Source organism: Oncorhynchus masou, chromosome 21 (assembly GCF_036934945.1).
Source record: "Oncorhynchus masou masou isolate Uvic2021 chromosome 21, UVic_Omas_1.1, whole genome shotgun sequence".
NCBI classification, from domain to species: Eukaryota; Metazoa; Chordata; class Actinopteri; order Salmoniformes; family Salmonidae; genus Oncorhynchus; species Oncorhynchus masou.
Genome location: NC_088232.1, coordinates 26,548,474 through 26,569,740, shown reverse-complemented (window position 1 = coordinate 26,569,740; position 21,267 = coordinate 26,548,474). Strand labels below are relative to the sequence as shown.

Genomic DNA, 21,267 nt, shown 5'->3' with positions numbered 1-21,267 from the left:
TTCCTAATTTTAAAAATAAGTGGTGCTTTTCTTACCGAGGAGACAAAGTTAAATAAATTACTACCATAAACGTTACATACAAATCCAAGTTAAATGTATACTATAATATATACTACTCAGATTTGTATGTAACTTTTATATATATAAAATATAAAAACCAAATTAACATGTCTCGCGGCACTCCTGCTTCCTGCTCAGTTATGTCCGGACTAATCGGGTCAACAGGATTCTTAGAATTAAATTGTGGTATGGATATGGCTAGAAGATGGGTCTGTCCCTTCAGAGTCTGGGGAAATGTGGAAAGATGGCCAGATAAGGACAAAAAAAGAGGTCTGGCTTTCATGAAAGTCAATTCTGGCACTGAAACGAAATCAGCCATAAAGTGCTTTTATGTTATTTTATCAAATGAACATTGCATTCCCTGGGATCTGATAGATGAAGACCACTATTTACTGTTATTGGTTTATAAAGTTTCTTATATCGTTTTCATTTTATCTAATCAATGGTAACTTCCATAGTTGTTTTCTCTTGCCCTCTCTTCGTCCCTCTTTCTCACTCTATCCCATCCCCCCTCTAGGTCCCATTTTTCGGGCCGCTGTTTGATGGAGCCATAGTGGATGAGAAGATCCTTCCCACCATGGTCCGGGCTACAGCCCTCAATGCCAGCAGGGCTCTAAAATCCCTCATCCCCCTCTACCAGAACTTGTATCCTTCCCCATCTCTCTACCCTGACTCTGCCTACCCCAGCAGTCCAGCACACTGCCTGTAGGGGGGAGATAAAACCACAATACACTGCGTGATCTGTTATGCCTATCCTCGCCTGTGGCTAGTGCTGTCACGTTAACGTGTTGTTTGTTTGAGCTTGTAATTTTTCACTAGCAAGGGAAATCAGTAGAGTGTGTGTGTGTCAACTTGCTGTAGAGATGGGCAAAGGAAATAGGTTGACAGACAGACCAGCTCCTGACTGCACTGCAAGCTAAAGAGACGTAATGATAGAACAGCGTCTCTCTCGCTCGATGATTGATTATCGATGTCTCATCCCCTTCTGCACTGTATTTTCAACATGTAGAGCTTCACATTCTGCTTGGTGCGAAGAGGTGACAGCATTTTTCTCCAATAGACCGCAGGAGCCTCTGATCATTGCCCATCGTCTCCTAACGATGATTCAGAGCAATTTGCTTTTGAAATGATTTGGTAGTGATTTCTATTTTGCCTCCTCCACTTTGACTCACACCAGTGCCAATATCATGGCTACTCTTAAAACATGAATTTTACTTGATCCCTTTGAATGGCACATTTTTGGGGTGATTACTTAGCTTAATTTTTGCCCAATTGTTTAAATGTTTTCCAATAATGAAATGCTTCAGTAGCAGTTTCTTTCGTGTGGCCTCTCCTCTTTCTTCTCACTAATAACATGGCTTTTAAACTCAGTCCATCACTAATAACATGGCTTTTAAACTCAGTCCATCACTAATAATATGGCTTTTAAACTCAGTCCATCACTAATAACATGGCTTTTAAACTCAGTCCATCACTAATAACATGGCTTTTAAACTTAGTCCATCACTAATAACATGGCTTTTAAACTCAGTCCATCACTAATAACATGGCTTTTAAACTCAGTCCATCACTAATAACATGGCTTTTAAACTCAGTCCATCACTAATAACATGGCTTTTAAACTCAGTCCATCACTAATAACATGGCTTTTAAACTCAGTCCATCACTAATAATATGGCTTTTAAACTCAGTCCATCACTAATAATATGGCTTTTAAACTCAGTCCATCACTAATAACATGGCTTTTAAACTCAGTCCATCACTAATAACATGGCTTTTAAACTCAGTCCATCACTAATAATATGGCTTTTAAACTCAGTCCATCACTAATAATATGGCTTTTAAACTCAGTCCATCACTAATAACATGGCTTTTAAACTCAGTCCATCACTAATAATAATGGCTTTTAAACTCAGTCCATCACTAATAACATGGCTTTTAAACTCAGTCCATCACTAATGTTGATCCTTTTGAATAGTACCATATTTTTGCCCAAATAGTTTCAATATTGTCCAATAATAAAATCGCTGTAACAATGTATGTAACGTCCGTATGAACGTCAATGCTTCAGTATATTATACCTTGACTCAATAGGAAAAGCCTCCAGCAGTTTCTATGCCATGTAGAAATAAACTCAAATCTATAACCAAGTACCACTTTGCCCTCCAGTCCAGTTTGCTTCTAGGTACTGAAGTGAATGTGTAATTTCACCTATACTTTCTTCCACATTTGTCATTTATTTTATTCCTCCCTGGAAAGTGCTACTATGTTGACCACTCAAGCTCGCATGCTTCAATCCCCACCTCTAAATATCTCAACCCTCTAACCCCTCTTTTCAAGCTCTCCTCTTTTCAAAAAAGGATAATACTGCTCAAAAACAAAGCAAAAAATAAGGGGGTGAAAAGCCATTCGCATCTGCCATGTCCTCGGAGCGAATGATTGTTTGGCTCGGCTTGAGACTGCTCGCAGCAATCTCACCCGTGTGGGTGGGGGGGGGAGCAGGGCTCGATACTGGACTGGGCTATTGATTGGCGTGAGTTGCACCGGTCGATGGGCCTGACAGCCAGAATTACAGTAATCTGTCATTATCGACGGATGTCTTTCCAGACTCTCTCTATCTGCCTCCAGACCCTCTTTGTTTTGTTTCTTTCCACTCTTTTTTTTATTTTATTTTTACTTCAGGTTTTCTTACTCTTTTGATGAAATGTGTGAGCGAGGGGGACAGAGAGATCTTGTCTTTCAGCAGGCAGCTAATTGCAGTCTGTGTAAGGGATGATTCATAGCGATGTTTTAAGCCTGTGTGTGCGCCCGCGGTTGCTACTTTCGTGTTTGCGTGTTAAGGGAGATGTTCTCTAAATGCCTTCCACTGAGGGGCTTTTAGGGAGCACTGAGGCAGAAAAAATTGAGTGGCCCCACTGGACCAGCAACACTGACACTGAGCAGTACTTAGTTACCTGTTGATAGAGCAGCAGAGCACAGCCAGTAAACGGTCGGTGGGAGGGTGGGTGGGCGGGCTGTTCTCTCCTTTCATTCCTCAACAGTAGGGGTACAATGGTTCTGCAACAACACCCCCCACACCACCACCTCTGACTGATCGTTCTTGTACAATGTGACCAAACAACATGATTGATTATGATGATTGTAATGGCGTTATTAGTGAAATCCACTGGAGAAAAGGATTTCCTGTCTTCCTCTAAGGATGATTGGTTATTTCCTGTGTTCTGGAATGAGTCCTTGTTTTGTTTTATGGAACAAATTGAGCATTCAGTGCTGTAATTTTCCTTTTTCGATTAGGAAACAGGGTGCCACGGATTGGAAATTGAAGAGTCGACCGATATACTATTGAATAGTGGACTCATAGAAGTACATATTGAGTCCCTATTTAATAATGTATGATCTCTGTGAGTGGACTTGAAATCAGGTCAAACTGCATTACAGCAGCAAACTGGAGCTTGTAGTGATGGTGTGACGTAGGTTAGTTCCCCCACAATCCCCCTGGAGTGCAGCGGTGCCCAACCCCGGAGCGGCTAAGTGATCCTGTTCATAAAGGAGAACACAGGGTTCTTTATCTCCTCCAGAGGCTGCCCGCCTGCCGACTGCCTTGCTTTGTGAAACCACATCAAAAGAGCCTTTTCTCCTCTTATTCTTCTCCTCTTCGTCCTCTGCGTACCTTTTACTGAACGGAGCAGCGCCAGGCGATGAAGCCTGCCTTTTTGTTTGAGTTGTGGTTTTAGATGTTACGAACACGCTGTCTGCCGTCTTATCCCTTTCCCTCTTTTTTTTTTCTCTCCTCTGCCTCTTCTCCCCTCCTCCTGCACGTGCCCGTCGACCCCGCTCTCCTCCACACTAAGTTTCAGTTCATGCTCTTGGCCCCGGGGCTCGTCCATCTGCCTCCACTCACTGATCCCTCATTTGCCATGACTGTGAAATCAGTGCTTGGAAGGGAAAAAATGGCCCCCTTTCTCTGCTGCTGGTCTTAATGTCTGGTGGACTCAAATAGCAGATAGCTCCTACAGTACCTGGCGTCAGGCAGCGCTGCGAATCATGGCACGTCATGGAGCTACTGGGCAAACACGGCCAGAGAGAGGCTCGGGGTAACACAGGCAGCATAACCTAGGCCTCTATCCTATCGCAGATATCAGGCTTTTGTTGCTACATCGCTAAGAGTAATCCAAGGGTCATTCAAACAGCCAGTTTGGAGATCTGTTCTGTGGCAGTCTCACACACACAAATGCACTCCCTCCCAGTGTGTTTGGGGGCAGTGTGATAAAATGCTTTTAGCGTACCGGCTTGGAAAGTTGTTAGCTCGCATTGCACAGGATAAGTTAACCATATGCCTGAGCGGCGCGGCAAACCGCGTGACCACGCTGGTTGATTAGTTTTTTAAATGTTTGGGTGTGATTAGAGCTAGGTTGACCTCTCTGGCCGTAGGGCCAGGGGCTCGACCTTCGCCCCTCTAGACCACCTCTACAGCCGGTGGACCATGTGGTCTGTCCGAGGTAAGGCCCCTTGATAACGTTCAACAACACAGTCTCTGGTCTCCCTCTAATTTTGCCTATCTGGTATGTGTGTTTAGGAGAATAGGGGACTGTCAAGCTGTTTGGAAGGCAGACTAAAATGTAACTGTGTGAGCCACGGCCATCTGTCAGTGGCCGATTGTGGAGCCGGGGAGACAATGTTGGTTGTGGAGGAGGAGGGGAGAGAGGAGAGTTGCTAAGCGGCTTCCCCATTGGCCCTGCCAGTCCAGTGGTTTGTGTGTGAGCCAGTGAGAGTATGGCGGTAGGGACAGCCACACACACACACGCACACACACACACACACACACACACACACACACACACTGGCTTCTGATTGGCAGCAATCACTGCCCTGCTGCTGGGGTCAGCATATGGTGGATCGTGATAGTGGTGGGATAGAGGGAGCGTTGGGTCAGTGCCTTCCTCCCTTTGCTCTGACTCTGCCTTTTCCAAAGGCAACCGAGCTGATGAAAGCTTTGGGCTTGGGCTCCTTTTGTCCCTTCACTCTCCCCCACACACAACCAGGCCCAGCCAAACGCCTAACGAGCAGCGCAGCCACACACAGCTAGCTCCCACAATGGGCCCCATTGTGTCCCAGTAGCACTGCGGCCTGCTGGACTGTGTGTGTGATGGGGGGAGGGGGTTAGCTACTCGCTAATTGTTTCCTGTCGAAGAATAAAAGGGGGGAGTAAATAAAGAAACATAGACGGGGTCACAACTAATTTCTTTCTCCCACTCCTCTTCTCCGATTTTGTTTATTTTCTGACTGGCTTTGACCCTAGCTGCTCTGTCCTCCTGACCTCTGTGATGCTGATGATGACTCTGGCTGCATGGAAATCAACTTATTTATTAATTTAGCACAGACAACATAATCTGTACACTAATTCAGATATATCTCTCGACGACCGTGCTCTCTCGTACATTGTCAGCCAATTGAATTTAGATAAGAAGTAGATCTGGTTATTGATCTAATTGCATTCTAATGTGAAATTATATATCAAGATGCATCCATGAGCACATTATTCTTTTCCTATGCATAATTATTTTCTTAATGCCGTACTATTTATACAGTTGATATCAGTCAGTGTTTATGGAGCGTCTTCAACCTGGTTGTTTTATCTCCTAGTTAATCATTTTCTGGTTTTCCAGCTTTGTTGTTGTGTTGTCTCTTTCGTGCCTCAGCATCAGAACTGTGCTCACACATAAGCTAGAGGCATAATGGGGATTGTTTTTATAAGAAGGTTTGTTCTTTCAGCCCCCCTCCTTGTTGGGGAAAGTGGGTAAACAAGCTAACCCCTCAGGGGGCTGGGAGGCACGGATGTGGAGAGCGGGCTCTCTGACAAGGTGTTTAGGATTCGCCGCAGGTTGGCTACAGGCGCCGAGATGAGGTGTGTGTGTTGGCCACGGGTCAGTTGCATGCTGTATGCTCGTAGATGAGCTGTCTGACTGGTAGCCCACAGCCTGAATCAATGCAAACTACCTGTGACCCATCTAGGCCCAAGACCACCAGCTGCCTGGATAAACACACTAGAACCACATCAGAACAGAACCAGCCTTCACCCAGAGCTGTTGTTGCTACTATAGAGCTGACTGTCCTAGATCATTATAAAGACTGGCTTTTTAAGAGCACACATCTCCTCTTAGTTGCTTTCAATCCTCAACAACAAAAATAATTCAAAAAGTTAATGTGACTGCGTTGAGTCCTCACTGTTGCATCCTTTAGGAATGTGTTTTTAAACCAATAGAGAACTGCACTATAATAACGAAATGTATCATCAGATCTATGGCTGTACAGTTCAAATTAATAGAATACATACATGTATTGGCTGTATAAAACGATTTGAGTCTCCTACATACAGAGCACAGTCCAGGGGGGAAAACAATTGACAGAAAAGCATGTAAACTGCCCCGCTTTCTGCAATTCATGAATCATAATTTCCAGGTACGTGTGTATATATGCATTTGTTCATGCCCGGAATAATATTAACACTCCCTCTGTGCCCTTAAATGTTACATAATCGTTGAAGTTGCGTCAGCAGGCACACGGCGCGAGCAGTGAGCACCGTCTCACCATCGGACGGGGTGGAGAGAAAGGGGCAGAACGGGCGACCGATAAATCAGGGCTGCAGGTCCGCGAGCAATATTTCACAGGCAGGCCAGGCCTCCAATTGGGTTTGGTAGGAGATTAATAGGAGTGGATCTGACTCCAGAGGGCCCCAGATCTATGTCTGTGTGGCCCCAGGCGGAGAAGCATTAGCTGGGCTATCTCTCCTCTCATCTGGTGGCTGGGGATGGAGCGAGGGGTGCATTGGCTGTAATGACAAGGAGGGCTATGGCAGCCAGCCGCAGCTCCCTCCGTCCTCCTCCCAGTAATAAAATCACTGTTAGGGCTTCGATATCACAGCCATCAGATGGGGGAATAAACCGATTACCCTGCACTTCAGGGCACACACAGATTTCTGTAATCATAGTCTGTAAAAGTCCTTAAATTAAATTATTTATGTGATGTTTTTTCTTTCTCTCTTTCTGCTCTGTTCTCTCTACCATTGCCCTGTGGCGCAGAATAAAGCAGGTAGCTAATCGAACGCTGCCAGTCAGAATCACTGATGTCGGGCCCATTTCTGCTACCCCATATTATTATTTTTTAGCATCATTCAATTTGATAATTCTCGTGCTGTGAGATAAGCAGTGGAGTCCTAGGATTCTTGTAGTCGCTGGTCCGATGACTAACGCTAGTCACACAGGTGTCTGTGGTTATTTCAAAGTACCGGAGCTATGTCCAAAATGGCATACCCTATATAGTACACTACTTTTGACCAGAGCCCAGAGGAAATGTAGTGTCATTAACCCCGACCTTCACCAAAACCCTATTGTTGGGCCGTTTTACTGTTCGGGATGCTTCAGTCAATGAGCTTAATTGTCAGTCGATGTTGAATGTAATGTAGCGTTCTAAACTGGGTTGATGATCATGTCCATATTGTCTCTCTTCTATTCTAGTGGGGCCCCAGTGGCCTGGCTGGCACATTGCAGAGCTGTATTGAGGCAGTGTAGAGGGACAGTCACTGAGACATTGGGAAATGTGTCCTCTCTCTCTCTGTAGCTATGATCTCGTCTCACAATAGAGCAGTGGGCTCTCCACATTCTGCATTCATTTTCTTTCTGAAGATGCCAGCAGTGCAACACCCCACTGAGAACTGCTATGTTAAAATAATAGAGCTAGATGTGTTGTGAGAGGAGGAATGAGCAAGTGTACAATTTTAAAAATCCTCTCTCAGCTGGTGTGTGTCTGACACCCTGTAGGTGTCAGTTCGGTCCCCTAGCTAGGCGTACACCTCTCCCCTCTCGGGTCCATACGGTTTGGAATAGTGCTGCGTTAAAACAATTCAATGTTAGCTATTTGACTCATTGGGCACGAAAGTCTATGTGCCCTCTGTACAGCTCATGCGTATTATCTGCATTAACCGATGGGTCAATTCTCCCTTCTCCTCTTCTTTTTAGAGATAAAGTGTGTGTTTTGGATTCTTATTCTTTTTTTTTTCATGTTCAATTGTCATTGTGTGTGAGCTCTGAGGTTTGTAGCAGGTCAGTGATGGGCCTGAGTTCTCTCTGTGTAGCAGGTCAGTGATGAGCCTGTTCTCTCTGTGTAGCAGGTCAGTGATGGGCCTGAGTTCTCTCTGTGTAGCAGGTCAGTGATGGGCCTGAGTTCTCTCTGCGTAGCAGGTCAGTGATGGGCCTGAGTTCTCTCTGCGTAGCAGGTCAGTGATGGGCCTGAGTTCTCTCTGCGTAGCAGGTCAGTGATGGGCCTGAGTTCTCTCTGCGTAGCAGGTCAGTGATGGGCCTGCGTTCTCTCTGTGTAGCAGGTCAGTGATGGGCCTGAGTTCTCTTGCGTAGCAGGTCAGTGATGGGCCTGCGTTCTCTCTGTTGTAGCAGGTCAGTGATTGGAGTGCTGCTCTGCTCAGTGGAGAGACCAACACTCTTGGCCCTGAATCTCTAAATGGAGCGGAGAGGAGAGCAGTGGCTTGTTTAGAGCAACACAGTGCTCTGGGGAGGCTGGCAGCTCTCTCCTCCTGGCACACTCACTCCTTCATAACAAAGGGGGAGGGAGGCAGGGCACAACAACAACAAAAAGTGATCAATTTGGAGGCTATCAGCAGCAGCATGTTCTGTGTGCTGAATTAACACAACGCCAGGGAACTGTTCCTGTAGCCCACCACGCCCCCCCCCACACACACACACACACACACACACACACAGAGCCTCCTCCACGCGCGCACACACACACACACACACACTCTCCACCACTGATAATGTGCTAACAAGCTCGCTTCTGGTGTCTCTTCACTGGCAATTTGTCCTCTTTCCTCCGAGAGCCGGGAGTTGAGCGCGGTGACAATGACAAGCTCGGTAGAGGGGGCGGCCAGGTGCATTTTTCCCTTGTTGCCTTTCATCCACAGGGAAAATGAGTTTCTGGTGATACACAAAAGCCCCCTTTCTTTTCCCCCTCTCTCCTCTCCTGCTCCACTCCCCTCTCGAGAGACTGGAAGGCTGGAGAGAGAACCATGCACATTCTCTAAAGACACTTTTCTTCTTTAACAAGCTGTTAAAACTAATGCCCATCAAATTCAATTACAGTATATTTGGAGCCGGCCAGGGCATGTTTGATGGTTGAAAGATGTGTAATGCAAAAATCTGTTTTTCTCTTCACCTCGTTGTTTTTTTTTTTTTTTTTTTTTTTTTTGAAGACACAAAAGAGCATCTCCAAGTCAACAGTGCAGAGGATTAGTTGTCGTGGTGACAGGGTGGCATTAGTGACGCAACACCAGGGTGAGTTGGCGGACACACGCAGAGCAGGGACAGGCGAAGAGGAGACAAGGAGGCTGAAATGATTACCATTAAATAACGCAGCAGTGGCGCTTCTATGGCTCGCTCCTCCTCTCAAAACTGAGGTCAGCCACAGCTACTGTTGTCCGACAATGCATGTTGGGCTACCTACATACAGGTCCCCCAACGCAGCACTTCACACTGTAACGTGTGTGCAGTGAATGAGGGTTATGTACAGTACTGATACTATACACTCAGACAGGCATGTGTTCTAAGAAACACAGGCTCTGCTACTGGGTTGGAACGTACTTCATACAGTAACCTGCCTGGGTGTCGTTGAATGAATCAAGATGATGCACTGATGTCAAGACCCAATTGACATACACACACTATGTTTTTCATTTCATTGGAGCGGGTAAACTGTAGAAAACCTGTTGACTGGATGAAGCACTGTGTTGCAGAATCTGCCTTTTCCCTCCATCTCAGACATCCATCCAGAGTGGTGATTGGTTGTGTTGTTTTCCTCCCAGTGTTCGTGTGCCCTGGTGTCAGAGTGACGTGTTGTGTTGGAGCCGTGTGGGGCGTCTTTCTCTCTTAAGTGGCATGAAGAGGTGAGGTGTTGACGTGTCATCTGGTGGCTGCTGGCTGCATTAACTTGTTCCTTCATTATTATTGTGACACACACACACACACATGCACTCACACAGAACACACACCCTGCTCCAAGGCCTTCTCACAGCCCTGAGCGGCATCTTTGATAGCTTTAACTGTGAGCAGGAAGTGGGGTGCTGGGAAAAGGCAGGTGGCAGATCCACTGGAGTGCTGTCCTCCCCCTGCTGTGCAGCCTATCACACTTTACCATGTTAGACCTCAAACTGTGTGTGTGTGTTACCGTTTAACAATGTTTTGCTGCTGTTCCTTGTGTCAGCGTTTGCCAGGTGGCTCCTCACCCTGCGCAGTGAAACACTCGGCTGCACCCAAAATATCCTCTCCCCTTCCTCACTCCAGCAGGAGAGGGTCCTCACCCTTTCTGTCTCTCTCTGTCACATGCTCTCTCTCTCTCCCATGTTCTCTCTTTCTCTCTGGTTGTCTTTACCTCCCTCTCTCTCCACTTCTCTCTAGCCCCTCTGCCTGCCATATTCATGTGGGAAAGCCATATGCAACATCCTAACTAATCCAATCCTATCCATTAACAGAATATCATCATTTTTACCTAACTGGATAATAGAGACAGTAAAAAGGCCACTGTTGCCAAATGTCATGATATTGAAAAGCCGATGTTGGGTTCCTAACACACTTTTGATAATTTGTGTTGGACGGAGATGGTTGTCTTTCGTCTCTTTTTACCTAGGAGCTTCTAATGGCAGTGGATGGTTGTCATTATGACCAGAGAGTCTCTGATTAGGGAGACTTATTTGGTTCACACACATGGGAAGAGAGGGGAAGATTTGATCACAGCTCTGTCGAATAAGTATGTGGGTACAATGCTGCACAGGTAATGCAGTCCCGAAGGGCATTATTGCCAACCTCCTTATTTTTTCCTCCTGGTCAGTTTCACATTTTCAATAAGATTGTACCTCCCTTTTGAGAGAGAGGTCCTGTGCCCTAATGTCTTCCATACTGAATGACATTTCACCCTTGACCTGTGGACCAGCTACGAGGAGAGAGCCCGTTACCTGGAGACCATCGTCCAGCACCACCTGGAGCCAACCACCTTCGAGGACTACGCAGCGAGGGTCTTCTGCCCCGCCCCCTACCACCACCACCTCTCAGACCCCGGTATGACACTCTCTCTACTCGGTCTGTAGCCCATCACAGTCCATCTTTCATATACTGCAACCAGTGGTGGAAAAAGTAAAGATACCTTAATAGAAAATGACTGAAGTAAAAGTGAGTCACCCAGTAAAATACTACTTGAATAAAAGTCTTAAAGTATTTGGTTTTGAATATGCTTAAGCATCAAAAGTGAAAGTATAAATAATTTCTGATTTACGTATATTAAGCGAACCAGACGGCATAATTTCCGTGTTTTTTTTGTATATTTTACGGATAGCCAGGGACTCGCAACACTCAGACATTTACAAGTGTGTGAATTGTACCATTTTCCTGTCCTGCTTAGCATTCAAAATGTAACGAGTACTTTTTGGGTGTCAGGGAAAATGTATGGAGTAAAAAGTACATGATTTTTTTTTAGGAATGTAGTGAAGTAAAAGTTGTGAAAAATATACATACTAAAGTGTTTTTACTTAAGTACTCTTGTAGTGTCAGTTAGCAGTAGAGAAGTTTGGCCTGTTTTGAGAAATTATCCGCAAATTCTTCTGTGTAGTTACGAGTTAAGAGGTATTGGCGTTGAAAACCTCCTTCACTTACTGCAATAACCTTAACCGCGCTACTTCTGTCGATGCACCTGTCGTTTCTTTCTGTATTCTTGTAACAATGCACACTGTGTTTCCCCTGGATAGACCCCCCCCCCACACACACGCATATGGAGCAGTTAGCCACGTCTCACACTCCCCTCCATAGCGTAGTGCCCTCTCTCCCTCCCCAATTAGGGCCCCTCATGGAGTGATAAGTTCTCGGCCAGGACCTGGGCTTGTTTGGCTGACACACCTGGTCTCATGGTCCAACATCACATTGATTCTCTCTCCAGCTTCATTGTCTCTGCTCTGTGGCGACAGGCTACATCACATTGATTCTCTCTCCAGCTTCATTGTCTCTGCTCTGTGGCGACAGGCTACATCACATTGATTCTCTCTCCAGCTCCATTGTCTCTGCTCTGTGGCGACAGGCTACATCATATTGATTCTCTCTCCAGCTTCATTGTCTCTGCTCTGTTGCGACAGGCTACATCACATGCATGCCGGAAATGAAAGGGTCAGTCACCCGGAAGACTTGTCCTTATATCCAATCTTAAAGGAGAGCATTCTACTGTGACACAGAGCAGTTCTCTCTGTCCTCTTCTTTCTAATGTTAGTCACAGATGTTAGAAGGTGTATGCTTATTAAAAGCAGTAGCTTACATTAAGAGAGTAAAATAAATACAATCTAGAATTTTATTCAAAAATCCCTAAAGATTTTCAATCTGTCCATGACGTTGCTTTTTGACAGTTTGAATTTGTGACCCTTTCATTTTTTTTAAAGATGCATGTGTATTGTACATGGTTTTTGTTCCGCACAGTGAGAAACATAAGCATGTTTTGTGGCTGAAAAATACCCCAATAATATTATGGTAATGTAATTATGTCATTGACCTGTGCTTCAGAAAACATTAGCCTCCTAGTACAGAATGTGATGAGTATCTTTCAGCCCTAAAACCTTGCCTTAATTCTTGCCTTTGTGTTGATAACACCAGTCCACGATGGACTCTGTTCCTCTTAACCCCAAATGATCATATTTCTGTTTTGTTTCTTTGTTTTTTATTTTTTTTCTCCCTTTTTTCCATTTTTATTTTTTTGTTTTATTTTCCTTTGTTTCCCCCTTTAGATCATAATCTATCACTTGTGTATATCTAAAGGTAAGACTCCTGGAAACCCCCGCTCCCTTCTGGTTCACGTCTAACAATGTTATGAGCACCCATACCGATCTGTCTCTCTCTCTCTCTCCACTGACCAAATCTGCTGATTTCAATCGATCCCCGTTTCTTGTTTCTTCTCCATCATGTTGTCAGATGAGTGTCTTAACTTTAACGTTGAACCTCAGACCTTGCATGCTTCCACCATAACAGGCCTTTTCTCGTGTTGTCCTCTGTTCCTCATCACCCCCACTCTGAATCCTGTGTTTCATTCTAACCACCATCTTCCTCTGTGTGTTCCTGCGCATGAATTTACTGGAGCTCTGCTTCTTTACTTCTTTACAGTAAATGTTAGGCAGTCAAGTCTGTTTTATGAGCCCAGTCAGAGCACAGTACAGTTGCTCTCTTTACTCATGGACTGACAGACGCACACACGTTATGTAGCCATTGAAGATGGCTGGCCCTGAAGATCAATATTTAAACAGCATAAACGTTGGTAAGTAAGTGTAATCATTGCATTAATGCGCCAGTCAAACGTGTGTGTGTGTGTGATGATGTTTAGGTGGTGCTTCTGCTGTCTTTGTTCTCTGTGCACCTTCTATTGATTCCCCGTCTGCTCACACCTCTTATCTTTTCTCTCTCCTGTGGTCTTTGTCTTCTTCTTTTTGCGTTTTTCCAACCCTTTCCTTGCTTGCTCTACCCCGCTGTACCGCTCCTTCCCTGCCTACTCCTTCAAACTGCTTCATTACTTCCTCTTCCCTTTTCCTCTCCTTACCCATTTTCCAATTCACCTCTACTGACCTCCATTGTCCTGTTGTCTCCTCTTCTACTTTCTTCTCTTCCTCTCTCTCTCCCCTGTGGCTTTGTGGCTTCTCTTCATCTTCCCCACCAAAGAGAGCTTGATATTTCTGCTCCTTCCCAAAACTCCACTAGAAAACATTGGGCTCGGCAAGGTAAAGGGCAAAGGCTTGAAACGGAAGGTCTTTCATGCTAGCTGTGAATGGTACGCTGAAACATGAACACGGCAAAGTACCTTTTTTCTTGTTCCTTCTTACCCTGTTTCCTTCTTCTTTAGTGTCCTGTGCATTGTTCTCTGACGGTCTAGGTGTCATATCCCTGTGTTTTAATATTACCACCATAGTTGTTTGGATTCATTTCATGCACATTGATGCTTTGATTCATCACGGTTAAAAAAGAGCTAACTGTATTCTCTGTATAATACAGTCACTAAAACACAAGTCTAAACAATGATTTTCAAAGAGATGTAACACCTCTACCACTATAGTAGAAATTGAAGTGCATGTACTGACTTTCCCCTCGCTTTCCTGAGACTAAGGCTAATATGAGCTGGGGACTAACCTCAGAAAGGCAGGGTGTAGACTGGTGGAGTAAGATCCAGTAGTATTGGGGGGGGGGCCCTTCAGCATTGCTGTTTTATTATTGAATGTAGTGGGTTGGCTGGGCAGGTACGGGGGGACTCTAATACCTGTGTTCTCCTTCCCTCCCTCTGTTTCTTCCCCTATCCTTCATCCCTCCCTCTCTCTCCTTCCACAGGCTCATGCCTCGAGAGTCAGGAGGGAGAAAGTCCAGCAGCAGTGCAGCTAGACGGGGCCGACCAGTTAGCCTCGCCAATGTCCCCTCGTACTAGCAAGAGCCGCATGTCCATGAAGCTCCGACGCTCCTCCGGCTCGGCCAATAAGACCTGATTGGACTTTCCCTCTGCTGATCGTCCTCCATGCAACACCTTGCATGAGGTCACAGCCTTCAGACAAACCGACTGACTCTCTGTACTGTATAGCTAGGACTGCACTGCAACTACCAGCCTTTACCTGCTAACAGCGCTGCATCGCATGTTATGTACCCCCACTATATGGACATGGACACGCCTGCCCTGCAGGGTCAGAATCAGCGTCAACCCTACTGCACCACCCTTCCAAGATACAGGATAAGGCCTTCAACAGAGCCAGACCCAGAGGGGCCAGCCCAGGGGCCCCCAGGACTCAGCTTGTGGTATCAGGGCCTCCAACAGATTAAACAAGTCCCCTGGGCAAGGTTCGCTAACTATGCTCACTACCACCTCAAACTTCACACAGAATATAATATACTTAGATATATAAAAGAAGCAGCATCGGTTTGGTTTTGTACAGAAAGCATAAAGGCAACATGAGAGATGTGTGTTCATTGTAAGTAGCATTGTTGATGGTTGAAATCACTTGATATTAGACTGAGATGATGAACTATTGTGTGGTCTTTCTCTGCTGTTGTAGCTGAGCAGAGTGGCTAATATCCTGTCCTCCCTGCTCTCTGGGCACCTGACTCTGCACCCACTAGGAAATGGATTGTAAGAGTTTGTAAGAAAGAACAAAGAAACACAAAGTAAGAAAAGCTAATTTGTCATATTTGGTCACTGTGTCCACCGTGAGACAAATTTATATATATATTTGTACTATATTCTGTATATACAGGAGTTGTCACTTTCTTTATGCTTGGACTGAAGCAATGTCAGCCAGTGTTCAAAGATGAGATGAACGTTTTGAAGTTGGAAAAGTTTGTTTCTAGAATTCTGAGATGGAAATTGTTTGGTTAAAGTGAAGCACTTACATTTTGGTTTTGGTTTTCACGCTAAACGTGCGACTGAGTTTGACTTTCTGAGTTCACACTACTGTTGTTCTTTTGAGGGTCACATGTATTTTTTTTTAATCGAGATTGTAAAATTGTTTTTCACCTGATAAAGAATGTTACTGATGATTTAGTTTTGTTCATATACAATATGTTGTATTGAACCAGCCCTTTTTTCACTTATGATGACTATATTATATATATGAGAATACATATTTAAGGTGTATAGTGTTGATGACCATATCTGGTCTGTGTACAGATTTGAATATAGCTGCCAAAAAAAAAACTTGACATCTATTAACTTTAAGATACGTAGACCAACGGTTGGATGTGGTTTCAGATCTTCTGCTTGTGTTTCATATAAGAGGTCTTCTGCCTTGGACGTCATCACAAAGCTTGCCTGCTGAAGTTGGCCAATACAACACTGTACTGTAGCTTTGTCCACAGCTAGAAAAAGCTCATTGCTGTTAAGGTTCGTGTGTCTGTCTGTGCAACAACACAAATGAGGATGGAAAGAGGACCATCTCCTGTGATATGGAGACATTCCCTCCTGTAAAGTATTGGTATTAACACAGTATGTACTGTATAGGAGCTTAAACAACCGTATACCGTTTCTTCACTGTCCAGCTCGCCAATAATCACCTAAATTAAATCTAGACAGTCAGGAAGTATCAAAACAATTAGCAAGACTGTTGTCTATTTTTTGCAAATTTGGACTTCGAGGGAATATAAAACATTTTCAGTGTGGCCCTCTGGACCTCGTTGAAGACCGAATGCCGTCCCTGGGGCAAAATGAGTTTGACACCACTGTTATTTATTTGGCTTCTTCTGAAACTCCAGCTAGGCTCTCTGCAGGTGGGCTTCACAGCAAGCTAATGTGCTATTTGTCGAGAACGCTTCTCTACTGTCCCCTTCATGTATTGAAGCAGGTCTTCATCGTGGTCTTCCACCCTGGCCTGCCTCTCCAACAACACCTGTACCTGGGTCGTTCTTGAGTTCCAATGGCATTTTGGGGGGGGAATAATATTTTATATTTTTTATTTACATGTATTTGGGTACATCTTCCTGTCTAAATTGGCTAATATGGCAGCTTAATGACTTTAAATCATGTTTACCATTATGATAGCATTGTGCCACCCATAGGAGTAGTAACACTGATGAGACATTTTAGGTTGAGGATTTTCTTGTAAAGTCATTATAAATAATTGACTAAAGTGATATGATTAATAATTTTGCTCACAATGTAATTTCCCTTAATTTAAATTGAGTAACACCTGTTGGATTTAAACACCAAACTATCAATGAAATCCTCAAATGTATGACATACTTAAAGGGTGTGATTAGTTAAACATTTTCTTTAATATGGACCCCTCCCTGATAAGTTTGCCACTTAAGAATGCTCAAGGTCTTTGTATGTCTTTGCAATGAGTGATTTTCAAGGCGGTAACACCAATGACATAAAACTGATGGACAGTTTCTTTTTAAATAGCCTGTTTTTATTGATCTATACCCGGGATGGGCAACTCCAGTCCTCGGGGGCCTGATTGGTGTTACACTTTTGCCCCCACCCCTAACGCCATTAATCAAAGAATCATGATCTTCAGTTCAGAATGCAATTAGTTTAATCAGATGTTAGATATAGGGATGGGGGAAAAGTGTGACAGCACTCCAGCCCCGAGGCCTGGAGTTGCCTATCACTGATCTATACAATCTATTAAATACTTTTGTTCACTATCTAGTATTCAAAATAATTGATCACTAAATCCCCAAAACATGTCAATACAACTATACAGCACTACTGGAAAAAGCCCATTTGCTTATCCTTAGTACTTTAAACAATGCAGAAACATAATGTTTGGCAGTATAAAGGACTTACATTATGTTTTAGTATTGATGAACTGTTCCCTATAAACAAAAACATGTATGATGTGTTACTTTTTGTCATTTTAAAGTGTGTTTCGTGGTTGCGAAGGCAAGGGAGGCAAATCCCACTGCAATTCAAGAACGACCCACCCCTTTGTCACTCCAGTTGCCAACTGTGTCCAACTTTACGACACACTAACAGAGAAAACACTGCATTTTTATCTTTGAATTCTGCTATTATTTTTTGTTATACTTTATCGTTATTTGCTTTCAGCTATAGGTTCTCTGCTAGAGAGGAAAGGGATTGTAAATACCATTTTTGGACCTTTTTGGTTGTAATATCTTTTAAAAACTGCTGCCATGTCTAAGGTCAAATCCATGTTATTTTTGTGTTACGTTTGAATATATGAGCTTGAAGTCCTTTCCGATAGTTATTATTATTATAAGATGACCAAGGATGAGAACTAAAAACTTGCCAGAGAGAGTGAGGAAATCATGCTGCATCCTTACTTAAAGCTGAGGAGATTGGATAAGATTGGTTTGCTCTCTCCCTACACTCAGACGGGACTGAAACGTGTACATACTGTAAAGTTTTTAAAAAATGACTTGCTCATTTATGGAGTTATACTGTATGTTACTACTGACCAAATACTGCATGATGCCAGTAAGCCTACTAACTGCATGTGTTGGTATAACATCTACACACACACACACTCACACAAAATGAAATGGTATTGGCATACTTGTATCTATACGTTTGTAATGGCTGTCCAGAAAGAGAGTGGGTGTGCAATGGAATTTGACAATAAAAAGTATTCTTACTACCTGCTTGTTATTGGAATAGCTCTTGTGAAAATCTCATCAAATACTGTATAGTAGCCATCATTAGTATACACACAGACTTGTGTTTATTGACAATCAAAGTTTTTTTTTCATGTTCACTAGGCTACATATCAAAATACAATGTAACTGTAACCATCGTGGTCATGAAGGAATTTATTGAGCAATTACATTTTATAGAATAAATACACTTTTAAACTCACTAAAACAGTTTTATAGTCTAACAGGTAAGCTTGATTTTCTGTAGGAAAATACATCTTTGATTGCCTTGTTGGTTTAGAAATCAATTCCACAACTATACTGAACAAGCACATTCAATTTCCATAGGAACTACATTAACATAAAGGTGGTGAGGTCTGGTACTCTTCAGATGGCCCATTCACAGGATCAACCTCTTATTTTCATTACATGCTTAAAATGACAGCTCTTGACTATTTAAAACATTTTATATACCCATTTTCACTGTTAAATGTTTCAACAATCATTACACTGTAAATCAATCAATGTACATTAGTGAATATAGGCCAAAAGCAAGTGTTACAATGTGGACCTAGTGGGCTGTAGGCTCATCCGGCATTGCAACAAACAAAAAAATACTATCTTGTGATGAAAATAGGCTAATGTTTTTGACCTGATCAGGTAGTATAATAAGTTACAATACAGTCACATGTAGTACAAAGAAAACACATTCATACTTTCATATGTAGTAATGAATGAATCCACTTGTTGCTCATGGGTTACAGTGTTACAGTAGACTAGGCTACTAGCAGCCGGGCCGGACTGCCATCTGTAGCAGCATCACCTGCCGGTTCTCTGTAGGGTGAGACTTGTTGATATGCCTCGTCAGCCCAGGAGAACTGAAGAAGGTCGAGGGGCAGTGCTTACAGGTGAATATCTGTTGATCTCCCTGTGTGAGGTCTGGTCTTATTAATTCTGGTCTACCCGCACTCTTCCCTGGATTCATTAGAATGTCGTCTCTCATTGCATGCCAAACTCTGTGCTTGTCCCGAATTTCAGCGGATGGGAAATGGGCACCGCACAAGTGACAGGGAAACGTGATTTGCCCACTCTCTATCTGGTTATAGGGCGAGACTTTGATTGTCTCGTGCGCCGCAAGATGTTTCCTTAGATACGCTTGTCTTCGGAACTTCTTGCTGCAATAGCGACATTCGTAAATCTCCTCAACTGTCCCGGAGTTCTGTAAGAAGGGAGAGGCAACGTCAGTCTCCGGACAATGCATTGTGCTTGAGCTGTCACCCGCTCTGATGTGCAGGTCAATGCTTTTCTCTGTGACCCGGTAGCGCGGATCGAAGGGCGGTGGGCTCTCCTGTGCCCTTCTGAGTAGCTGCTCTTGTCTGTGGGAGCTGTCCACCGTGATGGACCGCTGACAAACGGAGCTGTCCGGAGAGACGTGGTGCTGATTGTTAACTCTCAACTCGCTCGCATTCTCTTTCCCTTCCACGGATGTCCTCTCGTGCAACTGTGCCTCTGGTTGTGATTTTTTTGCGTTCTGTGCCTCTCCGTTGGCAACCGGACGAGGCTTATGCCACCTGCGATGAGAGGCCAGGTTGGCAGGACAGCTGAAAACTTTGTCGCACTCGGGACAGCGGTACTCTATGCGCACAATCCTGGAGCACTTGTGTTGCGCGAGGGAGAAAGGGTCAGGATATTCCTCTTTGCAGAGCTGGCAGATGAATTCTCCCAGCGGTTTCTTATTACCAGAAGATGCTGTTGCTGCTTTAAATTCAGGGGTCTCCTTCTTAATTCTCAGCCCAAGCACTGGTGAGGTGGAGATTTCATCCTCTAAACTGAGCTTCCTGATCACTTTAGGCTTTTTGGATGTTGGCTTGGTCTTTCGCTCCGGCTCCATGTACGTGCGTTTCATAGCATGATGGAGAGATGGGTAGAGGTGCACAGGTGGGTCGAATTTCATATCAGAGTGTCCAAAGGGCGCGTGATTTAGTAGAAGTCTCTCTATTGAGGACACGGGCGTGCTCATCGGGAACGTCTCTGTCACGGTTGGTGAACTCATACACCGGTCGAAGAAAGATTTTTCCAGCTCGGTGCCAACTGGTTTTATCGGGCTATAGGAGAGGTCAGCCCGGCCAGGAGACCCGTCATGGTCCGGTTCAGTGAGGGGATAGTGTAGGGGGTATTTCCCAAAGTCCTCCCTGATCTCCACCTTGCCTGCGCTCTCCGGCAGCTGAACCTGATCCGCTTCAGCCGGGTCGCTGGTCCATGGCTCTCCAAATGTACCATCCTCGGATAACGGCACAATTGGGCACGCACTTGGCACCCCAGTTCGCTCCTCCGGTGCATGCACAGGCATGTCCACTTTTGGCAGTTCGTTGTCATTACGAGTTCTGTAAGAAGCCGCTGAGCCGCGTTTACTCCTCTTCACTAAAAATCCTCTGGGCATCTTAACGCCGGAACGGAAAGGTTCCTGGGTCAACTTTGAAGTGGCGTTACTCGTGAAGGAGCGCTCGCGGTCGCTTTCTGATAGGCGCGCGGGCGAGGTGACTACTGACAGGTGGAAGGGACGGAGGACACTGCCACATCGATGAGCGTGGCTTGTTTTTTATCATTGGGGTCGCCTTCTGTTTTTTTGTGAAGTCACCGTTTGTGGCCAAGCCCTGTCCAATCAGCACGGACAGTGGAGTGGGCGACGCTCGAGCGTTTAAGAGACTATCCAGTTACAAAGGCATTACTAATGTGGAGTGGATTATTATAAATCAGTTAAACACTTAACATTGTATCATCCCATTGGTTTTCCATGTTCTTCTTAATAACCCATCAATAACGTTACAACTTGTCTAGTGATTCACGATTTGCAAGATCGAATCAGAAGATGTCCTAAAACCTTAAATGTTACGCTATCCACATTACATTGACATTAGTAATGTATAACAATAAAAAAAAAACAGATCATGCAATTACGATATGTTTTGGGATTTTTCAATGTTTTCTCTGTGATACCGAGATGCGTAATACTATATACTATCTCGTAGACAGTCAAATTTCTGCAAATACATTAATT

General features: G+C 44.3%; 2 protein-coding genes across 10 annotated transcripts in view; one reads left to right on the top strand and one right to left on the bottom strand.

Annotated features, from left to right (window-relative positions):
- The window catches only part of LOC135508025 (ral GTPase-activating protein subunit alpha-1-like), a 79,274-nt gene extending 61,060 nt beyond the window's left edge, over positions 1–18,214 (top strand). For 6 of the 9 annotated variants that reach the window (XM_064927913.1, XM_064927916.1, XM_064927912.1 and 3 more), the window contains 3 exons: positions 578–705; positions 11,053–11,177; positions 14,463–18,214. In XM_064927913.1, the coding sequence (XP_064783985.1) occupies positions 578–705; positions 11,053–11,177; positions 14,463–14,614 (405 nt within the window). In that variant the 3' untranslated portion in view covers positions 14,615–18,214. Of the gene's footprint in view, positions 1–577; positions 706–11,052; positions 11,178–12,880; positions 12,912–13,802; positions 13,912–14,462 lie in introns of those variants that run through there. The other 3 variants (XM_064927915.1, XM_064927919.1, XM_064927920.1) reach the window with 2 other exon arrangements.
- Positions 18,215–18,366: 152 nt separating this feature from the next.
- LOC135508027 (insulinoma-associated protein 2-like) lies at positions 18,367–20,759 on the bottom strand. Its single transcript, XM_064927921.1, has one exon. The coding sequence runs from the start codon at positions 20,647–20,649 to the stop codon at positions 18,994–18,996; it is 1,656 nt and encodes a 551-aa protein (XP_064783993.1). The 5' UTR covers positions 20,650–20,759; the 3' UTR covers positions 18,367–18,993.
- Positions 20,760–21,267: the final 508 nt, after the last annotated feature.

What these genes read in the sequence shown, in the direction of transcription:
- LOC135508027 (XM_064927921.1), bottom strand. Translation starts at nt 20,649, where the DNA reads ATGCCCAGAGGATTTTTAGTGAAGAGGAGTAAACGCGGCTCAGCGGCT.